Source organism: Ochlerotatus camptorhynchus, unplaced genomic scaffold (assembly GCF_037179485.1).
Source record: "Ochlerotatus camptorhynchus isolate MF236.1 unplaced genomic scaffold, CSIRO-AGI_Acam_v1.1 ptg000503l, whole genome shotgun sequence".
In the NCBI taxonomy this organism is placed as follows: Eukaryota; Metazoa; Arthropoda; class Insecta; order Diptera; family Culicidae; genus Ochlerotatus; species Ochlerotatus camptorhynchus.
In genome coordinates, this window is record NW_027040988.1 from 3,532,050 (window position 1) to 3,548,575 (window position 16,526).

Here is a 16,526-nt window from a genome sequence, read left to right on the forward strand (position 1 = left end):
TTTCTTTTAGTTTCGCTATTCTAGATCGGGATTCAGATATATGTACATAGGTATAGTCTTCGATCGTTTCATCTTGAAAGCTCTCTTAAACTACGAACTACGTAAATGCTTTAGCAGTAGTTCATTGCGTAGGAGAAGAGAAATTGCCGCTGGTTACGCGAGCATAGTGCGATAGACTTGCGGCGCCACTACGGATGGAATAATTCATAAAATTTGTTTACGTTCGAGGGCTCTGCAAGGGGGGGTAGGCAGTATATACTAGAGAGTCCATTTCACTCCATTTATTGTTTCCCGGTTGGAGATTGAAAATTGTTTCAGATGAGCGCCAGAAGAAGGTTTTACCTTTGTACTCTCGTTAGAACAAACATTGTTCGTCAGTCAATCCGCCTATCGCGTTCAAAGCTGAATGTAGCGAGCGACAACAAAATCAACAAGAACGAGTGTTTCTACATATTTGCCTGAGCAGGTCGACCGGGGGGACGAATGGAGATTGTTTACTACACGACTGCCATCAAAGGTGTAGTCGTCCGTGCACATGTGTGTGATTGCATGGAAAATTTTCACAACAACATCTTCCATCAAGGGGATAGTTACGAGGACACACCTTTGTTCACATATATAGCAGTTGTATATCATTGCAGTCTGTTGTTTGAAACTAGTTTGTTGCAATCAAAAGCACGAAGCGCATAAAATATGAATTATCAAACAACTTTGGTCGTCCATTGACGAGTGATAAACAAACTATTATCACTAATCCCGCACTGGCAGACACACTTAAGGGTGAAGATAGTTATAATTAATCGTTATCTACCTACCATCGTAAATATTCTGAAATAGACAATCGGGGAATTCCGACCATCAAACGACCGGGTGAGGAGTCATCCCTGTTGACAATTCGACGGCCGATCATTTCTTCTGATTCTTTTTAACCTATTGGTTAGAGGTAAGGAAGGAGAAGATCGTCTGACCGAGGTTCCAATGACGGTATGACGCATCGCTTTATCGGTTTACTGGCGCTTATCAGCTACGAATGTGTATAGAGGCTGAAGGCAGAATGCGAGTCGTTCCGAAAGGAATACGGTTAAATGGTTCTAACTTGTGGAGTAAAAATGTAATTCATATGCAGTTGAAACAGGATGCGGTCCTCAGCTAAATTGTTTATTAGGATTTGAACTACCTTATGATTCAACAAACCATCATTAAATTTTCTATCATCAAAAGCAGTTTTTTCGTTCAAATTCAAAATTCTGTCATCACTGTGTTCCGGTAGGCCAGTAGAATGCAATGATGACATTTTCGTTGGCAGAATTTTAAATTTGAACAAAAAACTGCTTTTGATGATTGAAAAAGCAATGATGGTTTGTTAAACCTTATATGAATCGAAAATTTTAAATTCATTTCGACATAGGTTTCCAAAAATTAAACTAGACTAGTTTTGGAAGATTTAACTAGTTGTTGTCTTCGGAAAATTTATTCAGGTGGTTGAAACCTTCTACATGGGCGACAGATTAGTTGACCATTTTCTCACTACAAGGCGCTTGCATGTCTATCATCAGAAAACCTAGTCACCTGATCAACTTCTGCTTTTCGAATTGACATATTTTTCGCTGATATAACAAAACATGAAAGCCTCATTGCAACTGGTTCTAACTTGAAAAAAAAATATAAATAGCTTTGCTATGATTTTTCAAATATTTACATGGGAATTGCACTTCGTAACTTCGACAACCATTTTCTCCATGCCTCCTTTTTTCCATATGGGACTGATATGCGACCATAGGCAGTATACATTCCATCCAAAAGTGACCGTCTAACCCTGATACAAGTCAATATGTAACAGACTGGTAATGAACAGTTCCACGCCAAATAACAAATCAATCTGATGCGACCACCTCCGCAAACATCAAAAATTTTAAAATTGTGTGTTCGATATTTTTCAGCGGGGCGACCCCGGCGTAGTGGTTAGCATCCATACCTCTCACGCCAAAGTCACAAGTTCAAATCTCACCCCGGACAAGTCACGAATAAACCAAAAGTGTTAAAGTGACTATAATAAAAAAAAATCAGCAAATCATAACTCGAAAACGTCTGAGCCAAAGTTGTAGGAAAAAACATAACTTTTCAGGAAAAAGTACACAGTAAGCAAGGTCAATTAATGTTGAGTAAGACTAAAAGAAAAACTGTTAAAAACTAGAATAAAAACATTAAAAAAAAATATATATTAAAAAGCTTATTAAAAAATTCTATCTTCTGTAACATTTCAGAGTTCTACACTTAAAAATTAACAAAAATCATTGAATAACAATTTTTGATAAAATTGTTAAACTTTGAAATATTTTTTTTTTTAATTTGACACAGAAAATCATTTTTTTAGTCTTTCTTAATCATTTACAAAGAGTTCGAAATATTTACCAATAGTAGTTGTTCTATGATTTTTGTTAATATTTAAGTGTACAGTTTTAAAATTTTCACCAAAGATAACATTTTTTATAAGCTTTTCGATTATTTTTAAGACATATTATAATGTTTCTAACACAGACAAAAATGTAAAACATATCACTTAGGGCAACTTTTTTAAACGGTCTACACTGATTGACAACAAATACAATTGAAAAGTAGAAGGGTCTGTGCCTAGTGGCACGAACGAAAGCTAGACGTAGGACCGCTAGTGGACGGAACAAATATGTTGATCATTTAGTTCTTAAAGGGTGATACGGTCAAAATTTGGTCAATATCAACTTGACGTATTTCTTTCAATTTTGCATTTAAAAAACCTGAACACCCCTCATTTTGAAGGTGTGTGTGTGTAGAATGTTGCTCCTATTTTGATTTTGGAATTCACTCTTCAGTTGTCAAAATGCCGTCCAAACAAGAAGAGCAGCGTATCAAAATTTTGCTCGCGCATCGCGAAAATCCGAGCTACTCGCACGCAAAGTTGGCAAAATCGCTAAAAGTTGCCAAATCAACCGTTACAAATGTAATTAAAGTGTTTGGGGAACGTTTGTCGACAGCCAGGAAGTCTGGATCGGGGGGAAATCGAAAACCGGAAGCCGCTGAGACGACAAAGAGAGTTGCCGGTAGTTTCAAGCGAAACCCTAACCTCTCTCTCCGAGATGCCGCAAATAAGCTGGGTGTATCGTCTACAACCGTGCATCGAGCCAAAAAACGAGCCGGACTATCGACTTACAAGAAGGTAGTGACTCCAAATCGCGATGATAAACAAAATACGACGGCCAAACCGCGATCCCGGAGGCTGTACACGACGATGCTGACGAAGTTTGACTGCGTGGTAATGGACGACGAAACCTACACACCAAAAAATTCTGAATTTTACTGGCGATGTAAACATCCATGCATGCAAACATTCATACATGTAAACTTCCTTTTCACGTAAATTAGCAACTTGCAAGAAATGTTGCAAACAAAAGTGGACAGTTGCATAAAATATACGGGATATTGCATGATATGTCTCATAAATTTACACGATCTATAATCTAAATTTGTATGATATATGACGCTCCATTTATGTGCATCATAGTAACGGAAATTTACACTACTTTTTTTAGCTGTGTACGTCAAAGCCGACTACAAGCAGCTTCCGGGACAGAAGTTTTATACGGCAAAAGGAAGGGGAAAGGTAGCAGATGTTTTCAAGCACATGAAACTGTCAAAGTTCGCAAAGAAATATCTGGTTTGGCAAGCTATCTGTACCTGTGGCTTGAAAAGCAGCATTTTCATAGCTTCCGGGACTGTCAACCAAGAAATTTATGTGAAAGAGTGTTTGAATAAACGTCTGCTGCCTTTCCTGAAGAAACACGGTTGTTCCGTACTGTTTTGGCCGGATTTGGCATCTTGCCATTACGGTAAAAAGGCCATGGAGTGGTACGCCGCCAACAACGTGCAGGTGGTTCCCAAGGACAAGAACCCTCCCAACACGCCAGAGCTCCGCCCAATTGAGAAATACTGGGCTATTGTCAAGCGGAACCTAAAGAAGACCAAAAAAACTGCTAAGGGCGAGCAGCAGTTCAAGGCAAACTGCCTTTCTGCGGCGAAGAAGGTGGACAAGGTGGCTGTACAAAATCTGATGGCAGGGGTCAAGCGTAAGGCCCGGCAATTCGGATTTGGAAAAGCCGAAGCCTAACTGAATATTTTTCCTGAATTTTATACTAATTGAACTTGAAAAAGAAATTTAATTTGATTTTTTAAATAAACGATTTCACCGATTTACACGCGTTTTCCCTTGACCAAATTTTGACCGTATCACCCTTTAACTCTATCAGTTTTGAATTGGTGGCCCTAAAAAAATACAAATCACTCAAAAAAATCAAGATTCAGGATTTCGAGGTCTTTTAAATAGATTAATGCTTTAGAAAGCAAACTTAAGTCATTATTCAAGATTCCAAACGATTCTGAACTTCAAATAAACCCAAAGATTTTTTACGACGATCTGCAATAAGATCATAGAAGTTATACAGATTATTTTACGGATTTGTGTCAGCCAGAAACAGACTCAAACGATTTTTTACGGTGAAAATACAAATTAAAATTGGAAATAATGTGGCAACACTGCGTCGTCTTCGTATTGGTGCGACGAAGAAAACGATTTGGCAAGCGTTAATATTATCGCTGCTTTTCTCCTCCCTTCCTTTTATTGGTGAAATGGTGAGCGATCAACCAAGCATTGAACTTGCTCATGTGAGCATGCGCAATGTGTCGTTTGTTCGATTTGCGCTCTATCGTTGCGTCCGTGTTTGGAATTCTTCGTTACATGTCTGAATTTTGATTTTTTTTTTAATGTTAGGGGTCACATATAGAAATTAAAGACGTATTCCTACGTTAAAAAAATACAACAATAGAAAACATTAAAAAAACGACGGCATTTTTTTTTGTTATTTAAAAAAAAATCTTAGCAATTCAAAACCTATGAAAAATACAAACTTTTGAAATTTTTACAACCATGGACACTTGAAAACTGATAAAAATCATTAACATTTTGTTAGTATGTTTTTTGTGTATTTTTACAGAAAATGATTTAAAATGTCTCAAACATTATTACTGAAAATTTCCTTACAACCAACTCTCAAACATTATTTTCTGAGTATAAATTACGTGTAAAAACGTTTTAACAAAAAGTTCTTGTTTTACGAATTTTGACAATTTTAAGTGTCTATAATTTAAACATTCCACGATTTTTCATTTTTTATGAGGTTTTTTTTTGTAAAAAAAAATATTTAAAAAATCAGACAAGCAGTTCTTAAATTTATTCCGGAACTTTACTAGAAATTACTATACACATATTTTTGTTTTTGTTTTTTTTTCAGAATAACATTGTTGACATGACGTTTGAGGCAAAGTTGTAGAGAAACAACTTTGTCTCAAACGTCATTTCGATCAGATGTGCCGTTACCGTTTTTTTATTTTTTTTTTAATATTACTAATATTGCAATTTTTGATCAAAAATTTGAGCAATTGCCGATAACAAACTATTATGCAATTCATGCAAATCGGAGAAGGCCGAGTTTATCCAATTCATCATTTGGTGTGGAACTGCTCCGTTGGCACAGTATTTATTGAAAAATTCAATTGGTTTTGTCCCAGCTATATGAATCTACCCCCCGTCTAAAGGCTGTTTTGGACAGTAGAGGTTTCTTTCAGAGTTTTTTTTTTTTTTTTTTTTTTTTTTTTTTTTTTTTTTTTTTTTTTTTTTTTATAGTCACTTTAACACTCTTGGGTTATTCGTGACTTGTCCGGGGGTAAGATTTGAACTCGTGACTTTGGCGTGAGAGGCATGGATGTTAACCACTACGCCGGGGTCGCCCCCTTCGTGAAACATTCTTATCCTTTCATTCCACTGAAAAATCCCGTACGCAAAATGTTAATCTTTGCGTGAAAGGAGGGGTCAACACGGTACACACGCTATTTCTAAACAACATAAATATGAGAAAAATCTAGTCATATTCGTCAAAAGTAGGGTACACCAAATTGAGTAAACAAAGTTTAGACTAACAAGATGACCAATGGAAAATATTAACCTGAATCAGAACGATGTTATTCATTTGTCATCTTGTCATTTGCAATTTTGTTTGCTCAATTTTCGGTAGCCCTACTTTTGACGGATATGAGTAGATTCTACTCAAATTTAGGTTGTTTAGAAATAGCGTGCAGTCAATCCCCCCCTAAATGTTTCACGATATTGGACAACTGCTTATGGGGTTTTCCTATAGGAGTGAACAGTTGCAGAGTCATCGTCTACGCGAATGGTTTCACCAATACCAAAACTAAGTTATCGAATAAAGTTCGTAGGCCATAATTAGGAACAAGCATCATCATTACATCCCTAATGTTCGATCCATAGTTATAAAGCGCTAAAAGCGTTAAAGCTTTTATATTAGCAGTAAGAGTGAAAAGTGTTTTATTGATTTATTATTCTAGTATGTGACAAAAAGGTAAGTACTTTCAAAGTATGATGAGGTTTTTTGATGACCACAGCTCTGTAGATTTTCGTTAGTGCAATAATACGGCAAGATTATGGCGCCTTTAAATCGAAAATTAAGTAAATTTAACTAAACTTTTTCTTTGATAAAGAACAATAAATGCTCAAAATGTGCCCAAAAAATGGGCAATTACTTTACGGATTACAATTTTACAGCAGTTGTGGTATTAGTTTTTCATTATTATTGTGTATTTTGTGCTGAATTAATGGGTTATTTGCTTGATAGGCCGAAGTGAGGGGATAGGCTGACATTACATCCTGTAACCCTATATAACTTTAAAAAAAATTTCTTCAGAAAAGTAGCTTGCAATCATGTCAGCTATAACTTTGCTGAAGAACATGCATTTTCATTAAAAAAAAAGTTAGATTTTCTATAACAATAATTTGAGGACCACCATAATTTTAAAAACCGCCAAAGAAGAGCTTTGAGTGTGTTGGTTTATTTCCTTTTTTATTTTCCCGTGAAGTTTGAGGTGTGGGCTTTAGAACATTTCCGGGACACGTTAAGACGAAGTTTTGAAAAAGGCACTATACAAAAAAAGGATTCCACCAAAATTGTTCAAACAATCTGGCTCAAAATCAACCGATGAATCATTAATATAACCAACCAGTAGCCATGAAATGTTGATGCTCATCCTGAGAAGTTGCAGCTCATTAAACTTGATTGAATCTGTGGTAATTTACGGTTCAACCTGGTTGTTTCGGCACACACAAAAACCAATGTCAATTGCTCGGAGAATTGACGATAAAGTTCACGATGACAACCACGTCAGCTCCAGCAACATTTCTCGATTACTTTTTCAAAGGGACTTATCTGCTTTTGTAAACAAAAATTTGAACGATGAAACTCCTAGCACTCCCACGCAAACTAACACCACCATCAGAAGAGGGTAATGTTTCGCCAACAAGATGATGTTGTTAGCTTGCGGGATAGTGCTTAGAGCTTCGACAAATTACCGTTTGAATCTTTGTTTACAAAAGCAGATACGTTCTTTTGAAAAAGAAATCAAGATTTCACTAAATTTATCTGAAAACAACAACGCCAGCAGCAAAAGTTCCAACTAGATAACGCTAAGAAGATACGCAAAAGCGAGAAAAGTTATCCATGGAAAGTTTCCTGCGAACGATAAAGCTACGATATTCATATCGGTCCACCGCGGCGGCCTTGGTGCCGCAAAGAACGAAGCTTATCACACTGGAGGAAGAGGGATAATTTGTTCCTTCAACGCTTTGCCAGAGCAAAACATGGCAACCAATCAATCATCAATCGCTAGCTAGCTATATCGAAGAGCGGACTCTTATCGGCCGCACAGTAGTCAACACATTACCTGAGATTTCTGCGGACTGACCAAGTGTTTCATTATCTCGGAGCTGATTTTTCGTTCGGTGGAATTCTTCACGCTGCTGGCTGGCGACGCTCTGGCTGCTGCTATCGAGGAGCTTCCCGTTGTCGAGGAGGAACCCGCCGAACTGCTACCGGAAGATCCACCGACTGCTGTAGCCATAGGGGTGGTTTCCTTCGGGACCAGCTTGGTCACCTGCGGAGGCGAGGTGGTGGGAATGATCATCGGAGGCCGCGGAGCCGGCTTCTTCTGGCGGAGGAGCTTGGCCGTAGTTTCGGCGTTCTTGGAGTCGGAAGCGGTTCGGTTGATGACGCGAGTGGTTTTGAGTTTACGGGATGCGGCGGAGGTATAAGCCCCACCGGTGGAGCTGCGAGAGTCTTCACCGCGCTTGAAGGAACTGGGACCGAGATTGTCGTCGCTGTCGCTTTCACCGGTTTTGTCCATGTACCCGAAACCGTTTCCGGACACGTCGCTGATGCCGGTGTTCAGCAGACTCGGAAGCTCGCCATAGTGAACCGGACGGTCTTTTTTCGAATCCAGTACGTCCGCGGTACGGTCCGCGTTCATGCGGGTGTCAAACTCCATGGTATGGATTTGACGTTCGAGGTTCTGGAGCACAGAGAGGGACTGATCCTCCGGTTCTATGGGAGACGAATGGGAGGATTTCGGGGGTAGTCCCGTAATGTCACTGAGTTTAAGACTGTAGCCATCACGGATGTCGATTTGTCCGCAGGAGTTTTGTTCGTTGCGCAGGTTTCTGGCAGCGACGCGAGCCGGCTGCGGAGAACTGAGAAGGGTAGTGCGTTTGGCGGCCGTCGGTAGTTCACCGAGGGTGACGACCTCCAGTTTGTTCGGTTTGAGCCGGATGCTGCGCCGGTTCGGCTCGTTGCGTTCAAACTCCTTGGAATTCATGGCGAACAGATGGATGACAGCTTGATTTTTTTATTATTTTTTTTCGCTCTGAACACTAGTATAAGTGGATTTGTTTTTTTTTGTTAGAGATACACTGCGCGGTACACTTTCACCTTCACTGAAAATGTCTCTATATGGTGCACTGGTTTTTCCCCGTTGGAGCATTTAGATAGCGAAGGTCATCGTCAGCTGTAAGTAGGATCAACGAAAGAAATAACGTAGTGATTAGAGTTAACAGCTCTGACATTCGATTCGAGCGGTGGATCCTGACAGCCGAATGTCCATAACCGATGTGTCTCGTAGCGCTGATAACCCAGATGAGTACAAGGAACATTGAACACTTAAGCGTTTGATGAGTGGTATGATTAAGGACAACACAATTATCATGGCGAGCTTTGACTTCTAGGGCGGGAGGCATCGAGCGTTGCCAGATCATCAAATTCTGGCCACCGTTGCAAACAACAACGTTGCTCTTGTAGCGGCAGCAGCAACAGCGGTAACCGAAGGCATTGCGGAACATAGAGTATATTGCTACAGACGATATCTTATCATTTTGCAAACGTAACGGAACACGGTCCTCAACCCGAAACAACAAAAAGATAAGATTACAATGAACGGTAACACTGGTGATGGTGATAACCAGGGTCTGCTGTTATTCTGAACGTGTTGAATGCACTTTTTAACGATCCGAACTGTCCCGGTTATAGATCCGGACTTCCAGCGAGAAAGACGAATCGATTTCACTACTCGACAATCATAACACTTTCACACCTCTATACGCAGCAAGGCAGAGCAAATGCGCTACCTCCAATTATGAAGCTTGATTTGGCGAGCGATACACACCACGGCCGTCGTATGCGTACGTCATGTGATTCAGCGCCGCTTGAACAATTAAATGTTTTCCATTCAAATTAAAATCGTTGTTAGCCAGCTACTCGCGCACTCTTTCTCACTCTTCCATCACACAGCGAATCTGCACCGCGAGTGTGATCTCATCCACCTGCACGACCGCTCTTACTCAAACAAGCACATGGGGATCTTATCTTCTAAACCCTACTACTAACTGCCAGCTACTACTATCCACAGAGCTCTAGTATGAGTAATTATCAAAGTTACTCTCGCTACGTAATCACCAATGACTGCGACGACGACGTTTTGTTCTCCGTCCGACATGCGTTGAAATTGAATCCCCCGTCACTCGGTAACTTGAGTCTACCTTTTCAGAACAACCATGGTCCCATTTAAGGACTAGGGCGCCGCATTTGTCCGGAAGAACCAAAGCGCGAAACCGAGGGATGACGTCAAAGACGAATACCTCCTTTTATATTATTTTTCCTTCCCTAGAGGGATCGGGCGAGAAAAGACGATCACGCGCGTTCGCCAAAGTCGCAACTCGGTACGAAACTGGCCGGTCGTCATCGTTGTCGGTTTTAGCAGAATCGGTTATCGATTGTACCAAAGCCGGGGGGCGTACCAGTGTGTGTTATCATTCGGTAAAATTTGCGCCTATCGATCGCTATCACAGAAACATACATACAATCACAATATTGGACGATTGATAAAAACACGAATTAGCACCTCACCACCTTCTTGTTATCAGTTCATTGCAAGAGGTTGGTTGGTGCAAAAATGATTCCCAAGAGAGGTGCTGGAAATTATCGGGTCATTTTCATTAGTCGTTAGTTCAAACGAGGGGACCTCGTCGCTCAATTCGTGGGACATTTTCGAACTCAAGTGTGGCGGTGTAATTTACCAGCTGAAGCGGTTGAATGTTTATTGTTTACTCGTGTATGGAACATCACTCTGATCAACGACGACGCCGATGTGACGCATTGGCCGGGCAAGGTCGTTGTCATTCTTGTCATTTGAGATGACAACGATGCTGGTAGTGGCAGGCCAGTCACTGGATTTTTTCCCCTCTAGTTCTTGTTTGTTGACACAAATGGGGAGAGCGAGCAGACCCGCATTTACGGGGGGAAGGGAGCCACGGCCCCGGGCCAACACATTTTAGGGGCCCCCACAAAATTTAGAAATTTGAATATCAAAATTAAGAACCCTGTTTAATTTACATAATGCCAACCACTCGTAAAACTTCACGATAACAATCGATGTTTGGATGGAAAGAGTTTGTCTACAAGTTAAGATCTTCCATTTGGTGTAGGTAGTGACTAGTGTGGTCCTCTTTTAATGAAATAAAAATGTGTAACTTTTTATGTTTAATGTTAAGAGGAATACTTGCTTTTACAATGAATTAGATAACTTAATATCAAGCAACTTTACTAAAGAAATAAAAATGCTATCTCATCAACTTATTTATCATTCATTTTTGCATTAACTTTTTTATTTTGAGAACCATCTTCAAAGGACTTCAAGAGCGCACAAAACGTCATAACTTGCGTAAAACAACATCTATTAATTCTCAATGACCTTCAAAATATGCGTTTTCACGTGTTCTTATGTTCTTTGATAGTTCTCAAAATAAAATCGAAATTAAAAAGTTAGTATCCACGTAGACTACGTCTTACGAGAAGGTACAGGGTACAGTAATTCGATAATCTAAAATTGCGACTGTCACGGAACGGTGTTAGGTTTTAAACGTTTATAACTTTGTAATTTATAGATGCAATTAAAATCCAAATACACCGATCGATAGGACAAAACTTTACAAATCTGCTGTAATAAATACTTTTCCCATTTTCCGTAAATCATTTTTGAAAAATAAATAAATAAAAAGTGATAATTTTATGACTGTATTCATGAAAAAAAAAACTTTTCCCTAACCCAGTCGTCATAATCGAGTATCACTGGCTTGCGCATCATTCTGCTTAAATCTGCAAAACTAGAAACAGCGTGGTTAGCAGATCGCTCATGGTACCAGCCGTCGTTCACAAAAACTTACTCACAGCAGACTGCGTATTTTTTTTATATATCTTTATTAAGGAGACTTTCAGCCCTGGGCTGGTTCGTCTTAAGACGGCGTAATGAGTGGTTCATTTTGACAACCAGCGGTGGGGTGGAAAGAGACTCACGTCTGCTACGAGCTGCTTTTGCACCTACAGTATATCATCCGATTGGTGATTTTCTATTTATCATCGTTTTCATGCAATACTGTCACAAGTTGAAATTGTTCATTTTTTTTAATTTTGATGGGAAATGACGGTAAAAAGTGTGAAGTTTCATCCCACAAAAACCCATTTTGAAATACGTGAAAAATCGAAAGTTATAGGTTATACCATTGCTACTTTAAAAAAAAAACCAAAAATGAAGTAGCATCAAAGGCACATTTTAAGTAGTGCCCATGTTGGCCCTATAAATATGCAATTATGTTGTTCTTTAGCATGTTTTTTCCCCATGCAATATGGTTACAACTTAAAAAAGTTAACCCAGTTTTGTATGACAAATTAGCACAACTCAAATAAAAAAGCAGTAAAATCGTTAACCTCTTTATTTTTTGATCTGAAATGCAGAAGGTTTTTAAATGCAAATTTCAAAAGATGATTGTGAAAATTCACAGGTTTTGAGGATTTTTTTTAAAGTAGGAATTAAGATTTTTTTTATAAATTCCAATGTTATTATACTTTTAGAATTACAAGAGAGATTCTGAGAAGAATTTTATGGGGATCGTGAGCAGAATAGCATGTGATTTTTTTCTGGTAGTTCTGGTGAAAATTCACTCTTTAATGATTAGAAGATACTTTCAATGGAATACTGAGGAATACTTATAAGAGAACTTCAATGCAATATTGAGAAAAATACCAATAGCATCGTACTCTGAGATTAACTAAAAAAAAGAAGGAAAATTAATAAGAAATTCTAAGCAATGTTTCAATATAATTCAGAAAATAATTATAAGGATTTATGAGCAAAATTTCAAAGTAATTCTGAGAAGCGATTTGGTTAAAAATAAAAAAATAATATTTTAAAGAAATCGATTTCTCAGGATAATTTCAAAGGTTTTTAACCATGATTCCAGAGAAATGTTTACGATGGTTTCAAGGGATTTTTTTTTAAACTTTCTCCGAAAGATTCTTTCAACTTATCCTGAATGTCTGTAATCTCCTGAAAGTGGCCCGACTACTCCCAGAACATTATTCTAACTTATATTGGAATTTTTCCCATAGCATTCTTCCATCTACATATCCGTGGAATGATTACTGATTCGACTGTCGACAGAAGCAGGCCACTCTCGATGTGTGTCACGCGATCGTCTGTTTACTCGGAAGCAACAATTGTGTGGGTCCTCCTCATTGTTCTTCATCAGCAGTTCTTTCAGTCGATGCGTCGTCGACTCTGGAAAGCAACCGTTTCGTGATGAGTGTGTGAGTGCTGACCACGTTTTGCGTCCATTGCGGCAATTGAAGCACTCTGCCCCCCGTTGGCAATACTGCCATACAATGGAACCGCTGGAAGCGGCTCCCGTTCTGATGGAGGAGGCTCATTGGACAGCGGAAGATAAAGTGTTTGTGTTATACCTTTTGGCTATAGTTTTAAGATGTATTGTATAGTGAAAAAGAATCCTCGTCTCTGTAAAGTTAATTCGATTGAGTCCCGATTGAGCAGAAACCCGAATCCTAGATCAACGGGTACCAGAACTGGTGCATCACGAAGTGCAGTTTGCTACAGATGTGGGACTGAAGGGCACATTGCCAAGGATTGTGTAAAGAAAACTTCTCATGGTGCCGTTAATATGTGTCATTCTTTACCGGTACCGATGAGGGGAAATTACATGAAAGTGAAAATGAACACGTGGAGGCTTGTTCCAGTTTTATTAGAATGTTTTTTTTTACAACTTCATCCGGATGGTTCGTCTGACTTCCACCGGAAGATTCCTACAACTTCTCCCCGAAGTTCATTCGCTGAAGTTTCTTCTAACTAAAACCAGAAAATTCTTATGATTTCTCTGGATGTTTCTCTAAACATTCTCTAGAAATATATTCCAACTTTCTCCGGATTTTTTTTTTAATTTCTCTTGAAGTTCCTTCTAACCTATGGAATTTTTTTTCAATTTATTGTTAGGCCTATTATTACATTATGTCATTACTATTATTACACAGAGTAATCTCTCCAGGAATGGTGTACACTACATTATGTTTTACGTGATTTTTTTTGCGCCTCAATTTTTGATCGTGTTATCTTAATTTTCAACCAAATTTAAAGCAACTTGTTTCAAAAAATCAAAGAAAAATCAAGTGGTATTAAAAATGCTATACCCACTCATCTTGCATGAGGTTAAAATCGAAAAAATGCAAATCGCGTAAAAACAGAATTGAGTGTCTTGCATATTAAACATGTCATTTTAGATGTTTTCCAGGGAACTAGCTTCCCTAGAATTGGGAAACGCGATTTTTTTTTGTGAAACGATCGGAAACCTATTCCCAGGATGCCACTGTTATTTCTAAAACTAATATTTTTTAAATCACGTTTTTTTTACCAAAACCAATCAGTTTAGAGACGAGGAATGTTAACCCTTTGTCTGTGACTCAAAAATAAACCAAGACACCAAGACACATAGTCCCCAAGCTCCTCCCCTGATCCTATCCTTCGACAATGTACCTCTCTAACCTCGGGTAAGCCGCGAGTATTCGGCCCAACTCCTACTAGACATAGAATGAAGTGAATTTTGTTACAAACAAAGACCCATGAACTATCGGCTCCGTAAAGCTAACGCGATTGAGCCTGCCAAATAAATGAACTAGTTAAAAAAAAGCCAAGACACCGACAAAGGGTTAAATGAATTACTAACCAGTTTGGTTTCTAGATTTTGAAATTTAATGACTGTAAAATCGACTTGGGTGGGTGCACTAGATGGGCCCCCATAAATGCCTCCCGAAACGTAAATACGGCCCTGTGAGCGAGAGACATAGGGAGAGCGTTAAAATGGTGAATATGTTCAAGTTTTTTTTGCGATGCTTGCTCTTCTGGTACGTCATTGATCTGGAAATGTTCGGTGTCATACATTTGTCACAGATGCATGTGATATTTACACAGCAATTTGAGATCATTTAAAATGGACCAGGTTGACCGAAAGTTTATTTTTTCTTCATAAGAAAAAAAAAATTGGCCTAACATTCTACGTTTCTGATAAATGTTAATTTCAAGTGTAAAAACTTAGGTAGCACATAGTTTTAAAAAAAACTTGTAATACGTAATCCAGTTGCTATCCATTGGCGTCTCACTAGCATGTAGATTCATTGCAAGACTGCTGGCGCCGAAGATCATTTCTTCAATTTAAATGAGCCTCATCAAATAAAATAATTGCGAAAAACATCCTGTTGCTGAATCGCTGAGTCAGTTTAAAGATATGCTCATTATCCAATTTGCAAACTATATTTGAAAACATGAGTCATATAATTTGATAATTAATCACATCGTTCGAGCAGCTCAAAGTTACGTTTTCTACCAACGCTTCAACTTTATCACGGTCACGTAGTAATACCTCTTATTCTGCGCGTCATGTGACTCTCTGGCAGTAGAGCAGTTCCAGGTCAAATTCGCGAAAAAATAAACAGATTTTAGAAACTTTTCCACTAGTTGTAATGAAATCGGCCATTTTGACTCATATCTAATTTTAATAAAATTACTATTAAATTAATACGTCATATTCTATATTTTTCAATAAATCGTGGCACGAAATCGGCTCCCCCTAAGCTCAGTCGGTAAAGTCGCTGGGTTCGAATCCCGTTTAGGTTTAGGAATTTCTCGACTTCCCTGGGCATAGGCTATTATTTTACTTGCCACACAATTATGCTGGAAAATTTATGATTTTCCATCCAGAAGTAAATATTTCTTTATGGATGAAAAATCATAAATTTTGAACCGTCGGACGGTACCAGTACATAGGTTTGGAAGTGTCCTTTTTGGGATCCTGCCGGAACCGTTTCCTCATATCCAGATGTGGTTAGATACACCTGTTGGTTCATGGCATGATGTCTTTTTACTTCTGGATGAAAAATCATAACTTTTGAGCCGTCGGACGGTACCAGTTTATGAGGTTTTGGAAGTATTCTTTCTGGAGCCATGCCGAAACCGGGTTCTGGCATCCAGATGAAGCCAGATCCACCAGTTTGTTCATAGCATGATGTCTATTTACTTCTGGATGAAAAATCACAAATTTTGAGCCGTCGAACAGTACCAGTACATGATGTTTTTGAAGTGTCCTTTTTGGGGCCCTGCCAGAATCGGTTCTGGGTATCCGAATGTAGCCATATCCACCTGTGTGTTCCGGGTATCGAGATGTGGTTAGATCCATCTGTTGGTCCATGGCATTTACTTCTGGATGATGAATCTTAAATTTTTAACCGTCGGACAATACCATTGCATGAGGTTTTGGAAGTGTCCTTTTTAGGGCCCTGCCGGTACTGGTTCTGGGTATCCAGATGTAGCCAAATCCACTTGTTGATCCATGGCAGGATGTCCTTTTACTTCTGGATGAAAAATCATAAATGTTGGACGGTAACTGGTTCCATGTATCCATATGTAGCCAGATACATCTTTAGGTACATGGCATGATGTCTATTTACTTCTGGATGAAAAATCATATATTTTAAGCCGGCAAACGGTATCAGTACCTGAAATTTTGGAAATGTCCTTTTGTGTCCTATCGGAATCGGTGCAAGGTAGTCTAAATGGTCACATTGGAGAAATTCTGGGAAGGGTGCCTCTATAAAAATTTTATCTTTCATTTGAATCGGTTCAAAAAATGATTTTTGGGAACGTGTTGCAGTCTGGGTCTTTTTTGACGCGCTAATCTATGTGTCACTTTTTGCGGTTGCTCCAAA

At 38.8% G+C, this 16,526-nt stretch overlaps 1 protein-coding gene across 14 annotated transcripts in view; it reads right to left on the bottom strand.

Moving 5' to 3' along the window:
* LOC135712708 (MAP/microtubule affinity-regulating kinase 3-like) overlaps positions 1–16,526 on the bottom strand; it is a 384,511-nt gene that overhangs the window by 125,743 nt on the left and 242,242 nt on the right. For 2 of the 14 annotated variants that reach the window (XM_065235715.1, XM_065235722.1), the window contains exon 3: positions 7,822–8,937. The exons of 9 other annotated variants lie outside the window; for them this stretch is intronic. In XM_065235715.1, the coding sequence (XP_065091787.1) occupies positions 7,822–8,748 (927 nt within the window). In that variant the 5' untranslated portion in view covers positions 8,749–8,937. Of the gene's footprint in view, positions 1–7,821; positions 8,938–9,388; positions 9,835–9,964; positions 10,051–16,526 lie in introns of those variants that run through there. 3 more of the 14 variants (XM_065235717.1, XM_065235719.1, XM_065235716.1) reach the window with 3 other exon arrangements.